This window comes from Molothrus ater, chromosome 3 (assembly GCF_012460135.2).
Source record: "Molothrus ater isolate BHLD 08-10-18 breed brown headed cowbird chromosome 3, BPBGC_Mater_1.1, whole genome shotgun sequence".
Classification (NCBI taxonomy): domain Eukaryota; kingdom Metazoa; phylum Chordata; class Aves; order Passeriformes; family Icteridae; genus Molothrus; species Molothrus ater.
Window position 1 is genome coordinate 24382316 of NC_050480.2, and position 14984 is coordinate 24397299.

A 14984-nucleotide genomic window follows, 5' to 3' on the forward strand; every position below is an offset into this window, starting at 1 on the left:
CATAAAATTATGCAGCGAAAATGGTGAAAAATCTTGATGCCAATGCTGTGCTCACAAAACTGGATGTTTGCTAGCAAGGTGAATTACAGCATCTAATGGTAGGCAGAAGGTTTGGCAGTAAAAAGGAAAAATATGTTCACATCAAGTCTACCAGGTGTATCAAAAATTCAATGTTTCTGCCTGTCTATCATGCCTGGCTAGTATATGTTTATTCCTTTGTGTATTTTGTATTACTGTACTTCTTGACCCAACTTCATTTGAAAAGAACTAATTCAGACTTAGAGCTGAATTTATTTTTGTATTTTTTTTATGACCTTTGATCTATTTCAGTATAAAGAGTAAATTTCCATAGCAGACTTTTCATAGACCTGCTTTTAGGGGGCTGTACATCTCCTCATGTGTGACTGTGGAATTGCAGGATGGCATAGAGATGATGCCTTAAATGACATCCTGTGAATTAAACTACTTATATCTTTTGGATTCTTTTTCTGTTGAATAAGAAAGATTTCACATATGTTTCATTTCTATTCATATAGCAATGAAATGTATGGTTGTATCATGCATCTATATATCATGCCACGCTTACTCTAACTTTGAGAGTCTCTCAGCAAAAGAATAGTGGCAGGTGAGTTTTCATGTTTATCATGCCATCTCCTTTTGTGCTGTAAATACCTGAAGTGATAATAATGAAGCACAGCACTGTATAGGCAGTTGCTTAGAAATGCAAAGAAAACATCTTTTTTAATAGCATCATTTTACTTTGAATATATTCTGCAGGTTAGACTTTGCAGACTGAGTAGTAAAAATCTCATGTGTGTTTTCAGTTTTAAATTACTGTTTTGTTGCTTGCATGTGTCTTCACTGAAGATGGTTTTTTTTTTTCTTGTTTCCAATATTTTAAGTATCACGATATTCCCTTAAAGAGCACTCAGATATTAATTGGCTGGTTTTTAAGTTCAGACCAGTCTGAGATGTCATTTTTTTAGGACTGTTTCCAATTTAGTTTGAAGAGGAACATTGGAGTAAAGACAAGGAATACAAAAGGTTTTCTTTCTTAATATGTAGAAAACCACCAAAGATCACTTAATTGTTTTCCTCAAAAATATTAGCTCAGAGGTGATGCATAGGTCTCATTCATTAGTTTGCAAGTATCTGTGAAGAATTGTGGATTTGCAAATTCATCTATGCACAGATGCGGCTCACTTGCAACAGCTTTGTCCAGAGTATACTCACTGCTCGTGAAACAGACAACAGTGTTAAAAAAAGTGAACAGTTTTGAAATAAGCATCCTCAGATTGAGAAGGAGGTATGTCTTGGCTGGATTTTCAAGAGTACAAGGCAGAAGGAAATTGAGAGTTCCTTGCCTGCACCCAGAACTTTCTGGATCTGATTTGATGCTGGACTGCTGTTGCTATTGGGAGAAGCAGAGGTTTTTTTATCCTGATATAGAATTGCAGTGGCTCCAGATTTTCTTTGGTAAATAATAGCTCTTTTCAGAACTAGTTACTGATGAGCCACCAAATCTTTGGAAGCTTGTTAGGACAGTCTCTTATGTTTGCTGCTTCTTAATTTCTTTGATTACTACTATTTAATCTTACACAAAAATTCGAACAGTTATTTCCTTTAAAGTCTTAGACTTGAGCTATAAGTAATTTGGAGCAATGTATTTTCTGTGTTCAAAATCTAATCTGAAATTTTGCCTAAAATGCAGGGCACACAGGCACGGCAACTGTAGCAATCTCTCAAGTTTTGCTGAATTTGTGGATTTATTCCATAATCTTAGATCCTGGAACTGAACTATAACCATTTGTTTTGTTTGTATGGTTGTCATCTGCAATCTGTTATAAATCTTCTTGGTTCTGCTCTTTAAGATAATTAAACCAAGGAAAACCAAATTAAAGTAACACTGGATCATTTGGTGTAACCCTTAAAGCTCTTACAGCTGCTTGCTGATGCAGGCTGTGCAGGGAGTGATCTCCCTGCTGATAATACCAATTGTTTGTCTTGTCCATCTCTCTGCCACCTGTGTAATTCACTGTCTGTGTGACTTCTGGCTTTAGCTTATTTTGGAAAATGTGGGGAGTGTTGGGTTCTGTTTGAAGTTCAAGAATTTTAATTACACATTGAGTAATTCATAAGTAACTTGCTGAGCACAGTTTTTTGTGTTGTCAGTTTATTATTGTTATTATTGAATTAAATATAATTTCAATTAGCTACTTACAATTATTCTTTGAATTATACAAGCTTAACAAGACATTAATATTGGAAGTTTGTTAAGAAAAGGGAGTGGGTAGGGTGTGAATGACAATGTACATGTCCAATGTACATTCTCTATTTAGCTTGTGTTGGCTTAATACTGAGTTTTATTTTAGGTAGATGAAGACAATACTGTGTCTTCTGGAAATGACACTGTTTAGTTATTTATTTTGTTCCTTTTCTAAAACAATTGAATAGTGGAATTAGAAAAAAGCATGCAAGGAAAAGTGACCAATGTACATTTTGACCTTTGCATCAATATATAATTCATATCTGTATTTTTAATTGAAAAACATAAACAATAAGGTATTTTAGTGAGTTCTAAAATTAATATTGAATTTGGATGTGAATTGCATAGCTAGATTATATAAAACACTATTTAATTTTGAACCTAGTTACTATTTAAGAATGTATATGCAGCCAGTTGCTCCAGAATTTCTACACTTAGATGGGAATTCAGCGTTTTTCACAAGTTTCTATGGAAAGGAGAACTAGAAGTTAGTTTGATACAGACATGCACACACCTCCAGACCCCCCCAGTTTATGTCCTGTACCATTCACATCCCCTGTCCTGTCACTGTTGACACCCTAAATGGTACACTGCCTGCATTTTATTATGTATTATTTATTTGTTTTTGTCATATTGTTATTATACTATTTGTTCCCTTATGTTTGATGCTGTATTTATTATCTTTTATTCTATTGTTTTCATTATTTTATTTTGTCTTTGTGTGTTTTATTTACTATTAAGTTGTTTTGAACTCACATACTCCAACATCCCACACAGCATTCTTCTCACAGTTGCAATCTTCTCCTACTTAGTGCAGCATTGGAAGCAATGTCCACTGGTGCATCAGTTCTTACCTCTCTATCACTTAGTCAAAATAATAATGATTATTAGTAGTAGAATTATTAGTATTATTGTATTTTTATATTATTATTTATATTATCTCTTAATTTTGACTTTACATTCTGAGCAACAAAATACTCTTGGGCTCTGAAGTCAGGCTCAAAAGTTTGATCTTCCAGAGAACTACTGTGAGAACATTCTTTGAAGTGTTCATAGCATACTCAGACTTTATTTTAGAAATATGGTCAAAAGAAAATATTTTTTATTATGCAAAAGGAAGATAAGCTAGCAGGTAGCAGCAGAAGGGAAGTGCAGTCATGCCACATTCACTGGTTTGAGCAGTAGGGACAGAAGGATCACAGGAAAGACTGCTTAGCTACAGACCTTATCAATGCCAGCATTTTGAAAGGGTTGACAGACTATCAGGAAATGTGTTCATAATAGAGCCTTATTCTTGGGAGGGATTTATGCACAAATACTGTTTTATGTACTGCCAAGCTTTGAGGAAAAAAAAAAGAAAATAGAACGTGTGTGTGTTTTCTCATCTCATATTTGCCATCTCCACAAAGAGGGAGCAAAGGTTGTGGAAAAACATTTGAATATCACTTATTTATTCCAGTGCCTTTAGAAAAGCAGTTAATATCAGGGGGTCTGAATCACTGCTGTTAAATCTTAACTTGTAAGACTGTGGCAGCAAGTACTGAAACATGCATTCAGTAATAAATTTTTTGAGATTCAAGATAAAATTGTGATAACGTACTTTATTATCTGTTTCTCCGTGATCATTTGTAACTTCAGTGAGTTAAAGTCTTGGTGCACATTGTTTTACTGTTGAATATCAGATTTATAGGATACAGCAAAGTGTATTTATTTGTCAGTGACATTCACCATTGGTATAATTCTGCACTTGCAAGTTGTGTGGGGTGTAATTGCTGAGTAAAGCTTGAGTTCCTATGCCAGAGGATTGCACTGCATTACATCTGTAACTGGGTCTTTGCATTTAAAAGGGGTTATGTCATAACTGCAATAAATAGGTTTTTTCTGAATGCACCTCAAGAGTCATTATACAAATCCAGGTACTGGAGAAACTTCTGATCTGTTTATTGATAATATTTTGTATCACTGCATCTTTGTTCATTTCTTGTATGATAGCCTGGGCCCAGTCAAATTCTCTATGCACCTTTTCCTTTACTTTGCATGATACATAGATGTACTTGCAAGAAATATTTACCCCTCTCCAAGAAATGTTTACAGTTTGGAACAGTCTAATAGATGCCATGTGCAATTCATCAACAAAAGTAGAAAAGAAAGTAAAGTTTTGGAAAAAATATTTCCATTTCAATAATGGAATGCTTTAATTAAGTAGGTTGAGAGATCCATTTATTTTGTTATTGCTTGAAATCTGTGGCAACAGCAGGAATTTTGAGGGTACCTTAGACAAAGCTAACATGCTTTTTTTGGCTCACTGCCATGAAAGGTAGAAGATGTACTACTGAAGGGAATAAAATGTTTTTAATTTCCTCCTGGGGACATGGTGAACCCCCCTTTTAATTTGAATTGTAATTTTTAAGCACTATTATAGCCCTGGAATTTTAGAAATAATATTCCTGATTGTAAACCTCAAACTGTGGACAACCTTTGACTTCATGACTAATAGAAAATTCTGTACATTAAGCGGTTGGTACATGAGAATTCTCTGAGTATCTTTTGTTTCTGAGCTGCTGTTCTTACATGTACATCGGTACTTTTGGGGGCAGAAGGTCTGAGTTTTTGCTGCAGTATTTAGTGATTTGTCGTTATCAAGTTGTTCTTTGTTAGCAAAGATCTAAAAACAGTATCAATACGTGACTTCCATGTGTAAAAGGACACTTTTATAGAAATGGCACAGTCTGATACTTGGGATTACATCTTTCTGTGTGTTTACTGCTGCTCCTGCTGCTCTGTTGCAGTGCGGTTGGCACCTTTGCTCGAGCCTTGGACTGCAGTAGTTCCGTCAGGCAACCCAGTTTACACATGAGTGCAGCTGCTGCTTCCCGAGACATCACACTGGTAGGTGGCTTCTTAAACATCCTACAACTTCTATAGCCATGAATTCAACACTATCTGGTACTCCCAAGTCCCCATTTTCCACCTGTTGTCTTTATATTCCTGCAAGCAAGGTGGGTGTGTGTGTGTGTGTGTGTTAGAAAATCCTGTGTGTTTTCTTTAAGCTTCTCAGTGCTGTCCTTGTAATCACACTGTACAACACATGGCTTTAATTGTGGATCACCCACAGCAGAATGGATAATACTCATTGTATAGGGATTCATTCAGGGCAGTGTCATTTCAAGTATGTGGTAATAAAGCTGACTGACAATTGGATAATGCTTTGTACTTACTAGATGTATATGTCATCTTATTTTCTAAAGGATCAGCAATCTGACTTGGTAAGCATATTTTTAAGAGCATTTCAATTAGCATATTTTACTATGTTTCCTTAGTATGCTGTTCACTGTTAATGTAAGCCCCTGCATCTTTTAGAGAAAGTGAAAAATATATTGATTGCAGGTTTGTTTCTGTATAATCATACTAGCTGAGATGAGAAAGTGTGCTGCAGTAAATAAAGTATGTCAGGAACACTATGTGAGACCAAAAATATTACTGTTTCAGTGAATCAAGTTTGACTTAGATTTCGAGAAAAGTCAACTGTTGTTTTATTATTTTAGGCTTTTTGTACCCAAATACCATCACATAGTTTAGGCTAAAGAAGACCTGCTATTTACCAGATACTGGAGTATTAGAATTAGAGGAAACTCAATAAAACTAACAGATTAGTTCAAAACAGTTAAGGCACTGCCTTATAAAGTGAATAGAGAGCCCCTAGAATTCAGTTGCACAAAATTTTGTGGGAATGGGCAGTACCAGCAGGTAAAAAAAAGGTTAGAAAAATTACGTAGCCATATAGGCCATAAATTAGTACTGAGGAGAATAGGGGAAGGTGTACCTTCTAAATGTCCTCATTCTGAAGCTTTGTAGATGCTGGTCAGTGAAATGGGAATTGACTTCAGAGTATGATTAGACTTAGCTGAATATTTTAGCTAATATTCCTTGGTGCTACTGTAAGAGACACAATGCTTAGTTAAATGGGTGATTGGTCTCATTCAGTGGGACAATTCTTGTATTTCAGATAAGATAATTTTTTATTATGACGAGAAAAATATTTAATTTCTTATTTAAGTACACTTTTGCAGTATATTTGAAGGCTATTGAACAGAAAACTGATTTAGTCTGGGCTATGATAGCATTGTAAAGGCAGGGGCAAAATGTAATGTTTTCAGTAATACTCAAAATGAATTTTCTGTTTCACAGTTACTAATATGACTTTTATCAGCACAGTTCTATTCATATTAAATATTTAATTTTGTTCATCAAAATAGTTCTTAACATTTTTCATTATATTAATATTTCGTTGGATTAAGAATTTCTAATAAATTTCACATATTGCATATCCCTTCTTTATTTGCATCCTGTATTCAGTATTTAATAGAGTGGATTTATCCTTATGGCAATTTCTCATTTGAAAGTACATGTGCAATGCTGCTAATAAAGGGGTACTTTGTTTGAGTGCCATGTTAATGTTTCTCCATTGCAAATGATCCATTAAGTTCCATTACACTTAATGAAAGGCATATCTTATAATGAGGCATCAAAGGAGCCACCCTAGGCTTAATTATTGTGTCTGTCTCTTCTCATTTTCCTACCCCCTCAGCTTTTTAAAACCCTACTTTTTTAGCTTTTTGGCAATGTACTTCCTTCTAAATTAAGAAAAGACATATTTGTCATTATAATAGTTACTTTTTCAGACATTTTCATGTTAATTGGGAGCATATTTTCAGCAGCAGTTAAAGGTAGAGACATTTGCAGAACTTGTGGTGTATCTCATTTATACTTTGTGTATAGGTGTGTAACACTAAGAAAATTATATCATCTATCTTCTTAATGCAAGGCAGATAACCCTTGCACCTGAGGTGATATTAATGGGATTTCTGTTTACCACACCTGTGGCTTTCCAGTGTTCCTAATTAAGTTTTAATCCTATTTAGTTTTAATCAGAGATAACTGTAAACAGACTGATATTAAAAGAAAAACAAAACAAACAAACAAAAAAAAACCCCAAAAAACAAAAACCTAGATGATGAACGTAGATAAATCCAGGGCTGATGTACACATTTCTTGCAGATGAATAACAACTGAGAGGCTGCTTTCAGGCTCTTTTATTTTGAAAACATAGGGAAGGTAATGAGACAAGATAGGAAACTCCCTGCTTTTAGAAAACCCTACAGAAGATGTGAAACAATGTGTGTGTTTACCTTCTTAGATGATAAGGGGCTTCTCTTACAGTGGTCAAGAATTGTGAGACAACCAACTAAAACTTGCATTTCTGGCCTTCTCAAAGGCAGAGTTTTATTTCATAATGGAAAATTGATATCTAAGAAGAGAGAGAGACTTGAAGACCTTCTGTTTCAGATTCCTAAATACTTTATAGTGCATATACTCTCCATGAAAGCCATTTAAAGCAAAGCAGGTCCATGGCATCGCTTGCTCCTTGTGCTGGGTTTGTTCAGAAGAGCTTAAGTGACCTTACTGTAGGGACCTAAATCTGATATTGGATGTCTCTTCAAAATGAAAAGTATGAGCAGTCTTTTCCTTTGCATCTTGGATGGTATCTCTTTAATGATTTTTATTAGTCTTCCATATATGTGGCTCCTAAGGTAAACACACTTAAAGTATGATTGAATTGGAGAATCCACTCTCTGTTTCCAGTTTGAGTGCTTTGTTGGAGGCAGCTCACTCTGGAATGGCAGATGGTTTGGGAGCTGTGTTGTGTGGCTGCTTGCGGGATTCCTTCCCTCTCATGCCCTTTCTTCCAGCTCCATGCAGCCCTTCCTTAGCTTTTTGTGGAAAGTTTCTTCCTCTACCTGCTTATATTTGGACTTGAAGTTGCCATTTAGCTGCATGGCTGACACTTTTCCTCTGATGTGCCCCTGTGTCTGTGCTGAGCAGCATGCTCTGGGCAAGAGTTCTTTGGGAAGGGTGGCTCTTTCTCTGTCCTTCAGGCTCCTGCTTGGGAGAGGCAATACCAGGTCTCCCAGCCTCCTGCTTCTTCAGGGGAAGCAGATAGAAAGAAGATATCCCAGGACTTTCTCTCAGCCTCTACTAATGCCTTCAGACTTCTCATGCTTTTGCTACCACAATTTGCATTGCAGTGTGGAACTTTGATGCAGGTCAGCGCTGACAACCCTGTAGAAGGCAGAGTTGTTATCAAAGAACTTGTCAGTGGTCTTCTGTCACAGGACAGCTCAGTGAAGGCAGTACTTATCCACAGAGTTCAGTATAAATCTTTTCTTTAGTAATATCAAAAAAGTGTTATGGAGTCAGGTGTTTATTATAGATGAAAAATGAATGTAAAGCAAGAGCAAGATTCCAATGTATTCACTTCTGTTGTCGTTTTTATGAAAGTTGGTATGAGTGAATAGATCTGGATTCAGCAGCTGCTTGGAAGACATCCTGTGTGTACTGCTGTTCTATGAGGGTTGCAATTTAAACAGATTTCAACCTCAGTAGCACATCTATTGTAAGAGTTCAATCTTTAGACCTGGTTTACTCATTTGCCTGAATAGTAAACAATAAATCATTGATTTCAATGTACATTCTCTAATATGAAGCTGATGGATTTTAGGCATTATGTTACATACTTTATTATTAGAATACTTGATTTTAACAATGGCTTTTCTCTAGGCTGGTGAATTTGATTGAACCATAAGTAAAATGATGCATTGCAGGATAATAGTGACATTGCTTCTTGCAGACAAAACAGTTCCAGAATCTCGTGCTTGATAGCACTCAAAAACTTATAGTAAGCACTGGAGAAAGACAGTAGTCATTGATAGAAGGTGGCAAAAAAGAAGAAAAATCCATTATTTGCAGTGCATTTATATGCAGAAGCTCAGCTGGAATTGCTCTACTGACACATAATGCAGGAATGCTCCTTCCTTGCAAGGTTTTCTCATAGCTGGGTGTGTGGCCTTGTGAGAGTTTGCATGCCACACGAGGAGCTCAGCAGTGTGGTGGGACACATGGGGAGGGGACTGATAGAGAGTCACAGACATTATCACACTTATAGCTCTGATATCTCCTTCAGCACAGCCAGTTGGATTGTGCTGCTGGGGTCTTTTGGGACCCTGAGTCAGAAATGCTTCTTGCATGCTGCTCATTTTCCCAACTGTTGGATTTGTTTACTTTTTATATTCCCCATCATTCGTTAGCAATGGGAGCATTCAGTGTTACCTACAGTGGGAAGATTGTTCTAATTTGTTTGTTTTCTGTTTTTCCCTTTTATAACAGAAAGGGAATCAACCAAAGAAACCCTGTTTACCGGTCTGTGATAACAGTGTTGAGCAAGGGACAAAAATATTGCTGCTCTTTCAGTATGATGATAATGAAAACAATAAATGTCTTCCTTCTCCAGCAATGAGAATATTGGGCTCATAGATGTCTGAGCAGCTGTTTAGTTATTATTTAGAGCTTCTGTTAATTGAAAATGGACCCACAGTCAATATATGCCACTGTCTTTATTGGGTTTCTCAGAACCAGTTTCTGCCAATAAGAGATTCTTTAGAAATGTTTGCTAGTAATTTTCAGGAACTAATAAACTAATGTCATTTTTGGTAAACATTTTATCAAGGTATTTCCTTTCCCAGATTAAGTAATAAACCATTTATTTTCCTTACATTCCACAGTGGAAAAATACGATAGCAAGATAGATTCTAATTTTAGCATTAATTGAGGCTCCTTGCTTGGTTTATAGAGAATAATATATTGAATTTGCATTAACTGAGATGGACTAGTGTCAATTTAAACATGTGTTTATTCTCTCCTTGTCCCTGCCAGTTTCATGCAATGGACACACTGCATAAACACAACTATGACCTGAGCAGTGCCATTGGTGTTCTGGTGCCACTGGGAGGCCCTGTCTTGTGTAGAGATGAAATGGAGGAGTGGTCAGCATCAGAAGCTAGCTTATTTGAAGAGGCTTTGGAAAAGTATGGCAAGGACTTCAATGACATTCGACAAGACTTTGTAAGTATGAAAGCAGTGCCCTATCCTGGAGCTGTGTTTTGTCATGGTTGAGCATAGTTGCTTTCTGTAGGTTTGGAAGGTTTAGCTAGGGGAGAAATCTGTGTAGCTGACACATGTGATTAGCATATCTATACATTTTATCTGGCTGAAAGTCAATATGCTTTCTTGTTCACTGCTGTTGTTTGGAAAGATGGTGACAGAAGATAATCTTTTTCGTGGTTTAATATCAGGTAGGACGTCTCATGCTAAGAAACTCCAATAAGGAGTTTTACAAGGATCTTGCAAGCATCTGAAAAAGGTCCAGGAGCTTTGTAGAATTTCACTGGAAATTTGTGTTTCCACAATTTCCAGTGAAATTCATTAGCAGCTACATGGCTGACTCCCCTGGGTGTTTTTGGAAAGCTGGGGTTTCCTACTATGATTAGCAGAGAGAAATTTGAATTCAGATAGGTTTTAAAATGTACTACAGGGAGTTGTTTTGACATATTAGATGTTTTGGCAGTTCTGAAAAGTAAAAGAAATGTTTCCCAATATGTTCTAACTACAATCATTTTTTGTACTGAAGTATCAGACTATAGGGCAGTAAACCTTTAATTTGCTAATTCTAATGCAGAGTAATGAAATCAAATGGATTCTAACACTGATTGCTAGAATTGCTAGTAATTTGCTGCAATTTTTTTCACATTTTATGGAGAGCCTTTTTCTTTCAAGGGAAAATATTTCCTCTGTTGTACCATGTTCATGTCGGGCTTCATGAAAAAGTTAAGATTTGAACCAAGGGAATTCCATTTTTTGAGACTGAAGTCGATTGAAACATTTTCACATTCATCTCATTCTGCGTGACTCTGAGAACTCAGATTTTAAAGTTTTCTTTGCAGAAGTTTATTAATAGTCTTTGTGAGGGGGGGAAAAAAAAGTACTGTATGGTAAATGTAGAAGTCCTTACAAGACAGAAGTCCTTACAGGACAGTGGGAGGAGGCTTGGCAATGAGCTGTCTTTCCTTCATTTTCACAGTTTGAAATGGAACAGGTAATTGAATGAAGGTGGGAAGTGAAGGCTATTGTTTTTCTAAGGAGCTGACATTTTAATTGGTGTATTACATCTGCATGCTTAGTTTTGAGATTCCTAAGGGAGAAAATGTTCATTACATTAATGACATAAGGTTGAACATTGCATCATGGCTGAAACAGCTCTTTTAAGTTCAAGAATATATTACTGAAAAACAATATTTATAGATATTTTAGAACAGAAATCTTAAGGTAAACTGCATTCCTCATTATTTCTTATACAGACAAATGGGTCTCATTTGTAAGTGTACAAGAGTTCAGGACTATGTCTTCTAATTAAATGGTTCCTAATATATAATACTTGGCTTTTGAAAATGCCCTAAGCATATAACATGTTTTATTGGCTGTTTACAAGTTGTGTCCTAACACAGTTTGTGAGCAAGCATGCAGAAGGCTTGTCTCTGGTATTTATGTATTATTTTTATTTTCTGTATAATTTTTGTGTTACCTACTACTGCATTAAAGTGGTGCAGTGTAGTATCGTGTAGCAAGAATTGCTTCTGCATTTGTAATATTCAAATGCTAGATATTTGAATGACTTTCATAGAAGCTGTTTACAATGTTAAAATTTTGTCTTGGATACCCTGATAAAATTTTTTCCCAATATCCTCCCTCTTTCACTAAATCTTCCTTCCCAAAATGCAGCTCTTTTGCCCTGGTCACCTCCCAAAGCAGAAGACACACCCAGATCTGGTGATAAGATTGCATAGTCTACTGAGAGCACCTTAACCATGAGTCAGAGTGCAGCACAAATGGATATGGGGCACTAATTAATTACAGCTTATTTTAGTTAGAACAGGGATATTATCTATTCTTAGTCAGTTTTTTTTTTAATTTTTGGAAAAGTGTAATTTTAAAAACATCCTTAGAAGAACATCTATTTTATATCTCAGTTTATATGGCACTAAGAACAGTGCAGAGTCTTTATTTAATTCTGTGTCATTTGAAATCTTTCAATTATGTTAGCCATTGTGTAGTCTTGGGATTTCTTAATTTCTCTAGTGTAAAATTTGTGTTCTCACTTCCCATGTAGCAATCTAAAAGTGCAGGGATTTGAAAACACACATTTGCTTTTTAAGTAATCATCGAAAATAGTCCTTCGAGATTTAGATCACAGATATGGGAAAAGTTTCTGCAAGGTGAGGTAGGTATAACTATGTAGCATGTAAGCAGTGATTTTCCACCATAGTACTTTCATCTGTTATCCTCTCTCTCTTCAGTGGCCAGCCATTGATAAGTTTACTTCTGCTAAGTACTCTTAGATGTGTTGTAAGAGCAAGGGCAAAGAAGATAATGGGCTGATAGTGTACGTGTGAACTTGTTTGAATCTCCAGGTAGGATCTAATGATAAAATTACATCTGCAGTGCCTGAGATTAAACTCCAACCTCAGCAGTTGTGCAGTGTTGCCACAGGACAGGCAAGAAAGTCATGTTGCATGGCAGAAAGGGGCTGGTAGCAGTCTGCTGAAGCAGAAGGGTGATGTAGTACCTGCCTGAGTCATTACATCCCACAGGAGTTGCCTTTTCTGTGTCAGCCCAGATTTGCAAGGCACAGCTGCTGCAATTGCAGCCTTACATGACAGTTCTGTAAAGGGCAGATTAATTTACTTTTCCAGCAGTTACTGGGAACTGCCACTGTTTGATGTTCCATGTGCTGCTCAAGTATTAAGCTACAAACACCAAATGTTAGTAAACAAGATTGTTATAAGTTAAATGGTGTAAAGGTCTTTACATTTTTTTCATGTCTAGGAGATGCTCAATTGTAATCAAGTTACCAATCTAGCTGTTGAATAATAATTTTCATCAACTGTTGACTCATTCACTCTTATAGGAGAGGTTCTTCTATCTTTAAGACTCTGTGTGAATCCTAATCAAGCTAAACCTTACAAGCTAATTCAATTTGTGCTTCAATTATTTCACATCCCAGAGTAGTAGAATGGAAAAAGAATGAATATTTCTTATTCTCCAAATGTAACTATTTTCCTAACAGTAAGACAAAGATGATATACTTGTTAATTCTTAGTTTTTCATAATCAACAGTTTTCTAAAATTTGTAACTATTACATCTCAGATATGGCAAGAAAGACCTTAGTAATCAAGAATATGGACTGTTTATAGAAAGCAGGAGCAACTGCTTTCCAGCTTTAGGAAATTGTGAAAACATGCCTTAAAATTACCATGTTCATTTTAGGATGCTTTATAATCTTAATTTTTTCTTGCTGATCTAATTTGATTGGTCTATTTTTAGCCTAGAGAAACTAAAGAAATTTAAAACTCCCCTCTCTGTTTTTGTAGACCTGATAGTTTTTGCTGATTTTCTCCTTCAAAAATGTTATGCAGATGAGCATATTTAGTTCTTTCAAGAACAGAATTTGGTAATGACAATGTATTAATCTGTGGTTCACAGCTTCACTGGCAGTTCAGAGCATTAAGTGCATAGGTAAATGAAATACAGGTTATCCATACTCAGTCTGCCAAACAGCTTTTCCAAGTTTTGAATCAAAGTATAAAAGGATTACAGTTATTTGGTCCAAGCATCTTAATTACCTTCCTTTAATTGTAAATACCTAGTGAATAAATAAACATACTGGTGTCACAGCCATAGTTAAAACAGATTAAAGTATTTTCTAGAGAAATGAAAAGCATTTGTAGCATGAACATGCTAATAAATACTCAGAAAGGAAAATAAATATGGATGTGCTAAAATGTACCAATTGTCAATGGCAGGTAGTTGGGGTGACAGCATTTCACCTGGATGCCAGGGGGAATGTGGACCTGAAGACTGAGAATCATTTTATCTGTCACCTTACATCAAAAACATCTTGTCACTGGCCTTTTTGAGGGAAGATTTCTCTCAAGGCATAATTTACCTGAGAAAGCAAAAGGATTTTAGGAACCTGAGTTATGTTACTATTGAGACATCAGCATAAGCATTTCATACCCTGTTGCTTTTGGATCAAATGTAAATGTTCAGGGATTCACACACTGTGGAACATTTCTGACTCTGAACCTGAATCGAGCAGCTTGAAAAATTCCTTTTGTAGTCAGCTCCTGCATGCAGGGAGAGGAGTTTGAGGTGATGTTCCTCTGCTGTTTTAGGAATTTAACCAAAGGTGCTGGAAACTCTTCTTATGGCTTAAAACATGCAGAAAGCTGCCTAGTGGGGTCAGTATGGTTGGAAAGATCAGTTCCCACACCTGTATTTTCTGGAACATCCTAAACTTTGTCCTCATTTCTAGAAAGCAGATAATATTTGCATTAATGTGTGGATCTAGAAAATATAACACACAAATTACATTTCCAAGTTATGAAGAAAAATTGCATAAATTTTCGATGAGACATACTAATTTAAATTATAGAAAGACCTTGTGGAGTTAAATAGATTATTTGGTGATAATTAAAAATGATTGCCTAATTTTCTCCCCTACACTTAGGTTAACACATTTTTATTTTACTGATGAATGTGGGCACCCAAAATAATTGTCATTATCAAAGGCACCTTGTTTGTACAGAGATTTTTGTGAAATATTTATTCTCAGTATCACTCGTGTTGCTTGGGGTAACATTTGTCCCTCGCATCCTTTTGTTTCTTGATAATAGTTGAGAGCATGTGGGAGTTTATGCAAAACTAGTGGTAATGTATGAGCAGCTGAGTTGTTATGGGACATGAAAAATCTGAGCTATGTATGGT

At 35.9% G+C, this 14984-nt stretch overlaps 1 protein-coding gene across 4 annotated transcripts in view; it reads left to right on the top strand.

The window, feature by feature from the left end:
* MTA3 (metastasis associated 1 family member 3) overlaps positions 1–14984 on the top strand; it is a 138670-nt gene that overhangs the window by 58898 nt on the left and 64788 nt on the right. For all 4 annotated transcript variants that reach the window (XM_054514259.1, XM_036379972.1, XM_036379971.2 and 1 more), the window contains exons 8-9: positions 5056–5155; positions 10037–10225. In XM_054514259.1, coding sequence (XP_054370234.1) covers positions 5056–5155; positions 10037–10225 — 289 coding nt within the window. The remainder of the gene's footprint in view (positions 1–5055; positions 5156–10036; positions 10226–14984) is intronic.